General features: G+C 46.6%; 1 protein-coding gene across 8 annotated transcripts in view; it reads right to left on the bottom strand.

Annotated features, from left to right (window-relative positions):
* Window positions 1-1,957: 1,957 nt before the first annotated feature.
* Window positions 1,958-5,613, bottom strand: part of TTC23 (tetratricopeptide repeat domain 23) — a 143,911-nt gene continuing 140,255 nt past the window's right edge. For all 8 annotated transcript variants that reach the window (XM_043922537.1, XM_043922530.1, XM_043922532.1 and 5 more), the window contains 2 exons: window positions 2,985-3,067; window positions 1,958-2,281 (listed from right to left, as the gene is read on the bottom strand). In XM_043922537.1, coding sequence (XP_043778472.1) covers window positions 2,167-2,281; window positions 2,985-3,067 — 198 coding nt within the window. In that variant the 3' untranslated portion in view covers window positions 1,958-2,166. The remainder of the gene's footprint in view (window positions 2,282-2,984; window positions 3,068-5,613) is intronic.

The raw sequence follows: 5,613 nt of genomic DNA, 5'->3' as shown, positions 1-5,613 counted from the left end.
TGTGCATGTTTTTATGGTGGCACAGAATCACTGGGGAGAATATATATATGAAAAGGCTCATTTAATTACTCACTTGAATCAGAACTCGATATTGTTAGCACAGAGCGAGAAGGCATGGCAGATAGAGCGTAAACCACTGGTTCATATTAAAATACAGACTAGACCGTTTGTGGTAAGAATATCATCATGACAGCCTGCAGTGCTAGTGACAACAGTGTGACCAACCATCCCATTTGGCCTTGAATGAGGGGTCTCTCCTGGGACATGAAACTTTTAGTGCTAAAATGAAAACAATCCTGAGCACACCAAGGTGGTTCATTATTAACCTTAAGTGCAAATTGGAGTGGTTAATCATGGCCATTTCTTAGGAACTTGAAAAAATTGCACTAGTTTGAGACAAAGGAGTAGATAATGCTTACCTGTTTGTAGCCTTTTACAAAAACAAACCAAAACATAAAATAGCTAGAGTCTTCCTTTTGTTTTGAAGTTAACACATTTAATAGATGGGAGACATTTGATAGAGAATATTCCCAAATTCATTTTTTTCCCCAAGGTGGGGGGGCTAAATTAAAAAAGTGTTTTAGTTCTTGTGATTCCAAGATATTATCCTATGAGAAATAGAGGAATAAATAGCATCAGAATTGGCGGTTTGTTTTTTCAAAAACCCAGCATGGGCTTTCAGTCTGCTCAGGCTGCTATAATAGAATACCACAACAGGACAGAACACCACGGGCTGGGAGACTTAAACAGTAGACACTTACTCCTCGCAGTTCCTGTGAGTGGGAACCCCAGGTCACAGTGCTGGTGGAGTCTGTTCCTGGTGGGTGTCATCTTCTGGTTTGCACACGGCTGCCTTCTTGCTGTGCCCTCACAGGGTAGAAAGATCATCTCTCTTGTCTCTTTTTATAAGGGCACTAATCCCATTCTGGGATTGTGTTTCCTTCTGGGTGTTGAAGTGAAAGGGGGCCATGTTGCAACCTGTTGGCCATCTCAGCGCCTGCCTGCAGCCCTGCTGGGCCACAGCCCAAGGGATGAGAGAGGGGCTGCGAAGGGCCAGTGAGAAGGGATAAAAGCCCACTGCCACCCTCTGCATGCTCAACCTGGTCCCAGCTCTGGATCTCACCTGGGGAAAGATGCTCAAAACGAGCCACTCCTGTTCTCAACTGACGCCATCCTCCTGCCAGGGGGCTGAAGACGACCGTGGACCTGAGCGTTCATCAAGCCCCACCCTCCACACCCCTGCATGCTGAACCCAGAACAGGGTCAGGAGAGTAGGGGCCAAGGGCCGTGCCAACTCAAAAGCAGCGCTCCAGAGCCACAGCCATGTCCCCCTGGCTGGAGTGGAGGCCGCAGGAAGCAGCAGCTGGGCATCGGCAGTCCTCTGTGCCTGCCTTTCTCCTGCCCGGCTCTTTTACACCACCTCCCCTGACCTCTAGGCACATTCAGGGCCATTTATCACCCACGCACTGTGCCAGGCTCTTTCCTTCTGCTGTCCCTCAACAAGCTGCACCATGATGTGTGTCAGTGACTCGTGGCCCTGTTGGGTGGCACGCTCTGAGAGGACGGGGACAGTGTCCCGTTTATCATGCCCTTGGTTCTTAGCACCCGCCTGGTGCCCTGCCAAATTCAGTGAGTGGTGGCGTGCACCAGGGAGGAGACGCTTCCTCAGGGCCCTTTCTAGGCTCCCAGGAGCTCTGGGGCGGCTTCATTTCACAAACGCATACTGATGTCAACACTGCCAGGTTTCCTTTTATTAGCATTTTCTTCTCAATCCCTATTACCTTCCTATAAGAAAGAGCTCTTTGCCCACAATCTTCCTGCTCCAAATCTGACTCCAGAGCCTGCACAAGGGGCCCTACACCAAGTACACATACACGATCAGATGGTGAAGGAGCGAAGCCTGCAACCGAAGCAGTGCTGATGGGTAAGAACTCTTGTCGGCCAGAAGAAACCAAGGTAGCAGAAAGAAAAATGCTTTATAGAAGGGCAGGTCACAAGGAGGAGCGCCCACTGTTCACACGGGGCCCACGGGAGGTTTGGGGTGGCTTTGCATTTGGAGCACACAGTCGGCCTGGAAACCGGAGCAGCGGCTGTCGAAGGCCCTGTTCCGGAGGGAAAGATGTGCAGGGCACCCGGGGGCGCACCCCGGGAGGCGGTGGGGTCGGCTCAGTCGGCAGCACTGGGCCTGGCGCGCCCGGGCACGCTGTGCGGCCGCCCGCCGGCGCAGAAGGCCGCCTTGGCTCCGGGGGACGGCCGCGGCCTCGCGGGCACCTCGGGGGCCCTGCGGACAAGCAGAGAGGTCAGTGCGGCGGCCCCGGCCTCCGCACGCCTGGCCTGGCACCGGCCTCGGCGGCAGTGAAGACCAGCATGGCGCTTGCTGAGCTGCGCTTCACGAGGGAGCCTCAGGAGCGCAGGCAAAGGAGAGGGGGCTCCGCAGGAGCGGAAAGCCCAGCGTTTCTCCTCCCGTTTCTGATTCCCGCGGCCGTGCTCACCAAGCGGACAATGGACCCTCAGCGACTCAAAGGGCCCGGTCCTGCGGGCGGGGCCTGAGCGGAGGGGCCTGGGATGGCGCCCCCTGCCGGCCAACCCTGCCCGCGGCGCGTCCTGGAGCCTGTAGACCAGGTTCTGCGCCGTCCAGGCTGGAAGGCCGGCGCCCGGGTGAGATCAGAGCGCCTGCAGGCCGCGTAGGACCCTGTGCCCTAGCCCTCCAGCAGGTGACATGACCAGCAGGCAGCCGGTCTGCAGGAGGATGAACCCTAGCCTGTGCTTCTGACGTTCTCCAAGAGCTGATTTCTTCCTGATATCGGACAAGAAGATATTTTACAATTGAGTGTTCAAAGGAACTGGGCTTGCATAGTTTATGAGTAATGGGAAGACAGTAAGTAGACTGTCCTTTCCACAGAAAGTTCCACTGAACCTTACAGAACCAGCTTCCTCTGAGATTCTGACGGCAAAGGAAACAGTGTCGGGAGAGGTTGACTCACTTGGACGGGATGTCCATGGTCTGCTGGGTGGCCAGAGTCCTCTTGTCCTGGGGTCCGTATAAGAGGGTCTGGATCTGAAGACACTGCAGAACACCAAGTAGTAATCCTGAGGTTATGAAAATGTCACAGAGCATTTTTTGGGAAAATCATGTCTCCCTTTAATGAGAGAAAGAATAGCTCATTCACACACCCCTGCTATGAAGGAATTAGTGCATGCTCAAGGTTTCTCCCAGGAACAGTCTGACCTTCAGTGTAGATATTCTGTGTAATTGGTTCACTTTGTTGTATAGCAGAAACTAACACAACATTGTAAAGTAACTACGCTCCAATAACAAAATTGTGGGGCGCGGGGGGAATTCTCTGAGGGATCTAGGCAACGTGTGCCCAGCTTGAGCACTGTTTCATTGAACTCACTGTGACTGTTCTGTGCTGTTGTAGTCCCAAAGTCATATCCAACTCTGCGACCCCATGGACTGTAGCCCACCAGGCTTCTCTGTCCATGGGGACTTTCCAGGCAAGAGTACTGGAGTGGGCTGCCATGCCCTCCTCCAGGGGATCTTCACTACCCAGGGATCGAACTCAGGTCTCCTGCATTGCAGGTGGATTCTTTACTGTCTGAGCCGCCACGGAAGCCCAAGAATACTGGAGTGGGTAGCCTATCCCTTCTCCAGGGGATCTTCCTGACCCAGGAATCGAACCAGGGTCTCCTGTATTGTAGGTGGATTCTTTACCAGCTGAGCTACCAGGGAGGCCCTACTCTGACTATCTGTATGCAAAACTATGTTTAAAAGTTGTATTTTTAGAAAATATAGGCAAGAACATTGCTATTGCCCAGAGGAAGGGTTTCTAATTTTAAATGACCCTCGCTACAGCTCAAAAAAGCTTTTAAAATGTTTTTGCTTTTTTGTAAACAAATGCTTTATATGGGCTTTCTATATTCATTATACACAGCAATTTCTTAGAAGCTGATTTGTTTGGGAGTTAAATATTCAGCTGTATATTATCCAGGAGTGGCTTGTCTTGATTTCTCCCTACTGTCCTGCTCAACAGAGATGAGAGTTGTGCCCAAATGGTCAAAATAATACTGAAGAATGACATGGAGGGACTTGCTTTGCTGAATGTCAAGACCTTTTAAAAAACTATAGTAATTAACACAGTGTGGTTTTCATCCAGATAAATCAACAGAACATGGTAGAATCTAACACTTGATAGACGACAGAAGTGGCCCTAAAGAGTCTGTAAGGAAGAGCTGAACTAGTCAGTAAATGGAACTACGAAGGCAGTGGGTTTTCCAAATTGAAGGAAATGGATCCCTACCCCTTACCAAACACAAAAGTTAACTCCAGATAGTTTTGGGAACTAACTGTAAAATGAAAACTTGAAACTTACAGATGAAAATTTTGAAGGATATCTTTTTATGATCTTGAGGTAGGGAGGTATTTCTTAGACAAGATCCAGACACACCAAAAGTAAAAAGCTGATGAAATTTAACTATATTAAAATTCAAAACATCTGTGCTCCAAAATGTACCCTAGGCAAGGTACAGACAAACCAGACTGAGGGAAAATACTTGCACAAAACTGAATAAGGATTAACATTCAGAATACATAATGAACTCTTATAAGGTAATGAGAAAAAAAAGCTACTAATAGCAAACTGATCAAAAGATAGAAACAGATTATTCAAAGAAGTTGAAAACAGACTGGCTAATAAACACACCTAAGCTTACTACTAACCAGTAATCAAACGAAAACTTCAGTGAGATTACCCTTTCTCCTAACAAATTGCAAAAATTATAGTCTGATGATAACACAAAGCTTCATCAAAATATGAGGCAACAAGAACTCTTTTATATATTGACAGTGGGTACTAAAATTGGTACAACCAATTTGGGAATATTTTGTAGAATGATGCCTGGGAATATTTAGTAGTGGATAAGTAAATTGTGATATATGTATATTGTCTATAGATGACACATACAAATTTTTAATGTATGTATCCACACAGATGAATCTCATGATTATAGAGAGGAAAAAGCAAATTGCAGATGAATGCATGTAATATGTGTGTGCATATTTGAATGTAAAATAAAACTATAGTAAAATAATAAAGATGAAATGATATCTAATTCAGTATAGTAGTTATTTGGAAATGGAGTGGGGCACATGCTTCAACTGTATGGGTCATGTTTTATTTTTACACTGAGCAGTAAACTCAGAAGTGCTTGTTATATTATTCATAATTTTTCTTATATCTGAAATATTTCATAATATATTTTTAAAAGACTGAATTTCTTTTTTACATGGTAATAGTTTGAGTCAAAAAAAAAAAAAGTGTGTGGATTTGAGGACTCCATACTAAAGACTGTATTCATTCTTATGGGTCAATCAGAATTTTTTAGGTCTTGGAGAAAATTAAAATGCAGGCAACCAAAAGGCTTTGTTTTTATGAACTGTGGAAAACAGCAAGCCCATCTGAAGGTTTGGTTCCATCTGAGGAATTGAGAATGTGGTTCTGGAATCTGAGAATGTGGTTTTCTTTTGGAGGAAAGGAATATCATTAGATGAAAATATGGGAGGGCTTTTTAAATAACAGAAAATATTCCCTATTTCTTAGCTGAATTATCTAA

This window comes from Cervus elaphus, chromosome 13 (genome assembly GCF_910594005.1).
Source record: "Cervus elaphus chromosome 13, mCerEla1.1, whole genome shotgun sequence".
Classification (NCBI taxonomy): Eukaryota; Metazoa; Chordata; class Mammalia; order Artiodactyla; family Cervidae; genus Cervus; species Cervus elaphus.
This window is presented reverse-complemented; position numbering and strand designations above follow the sequence as displayed.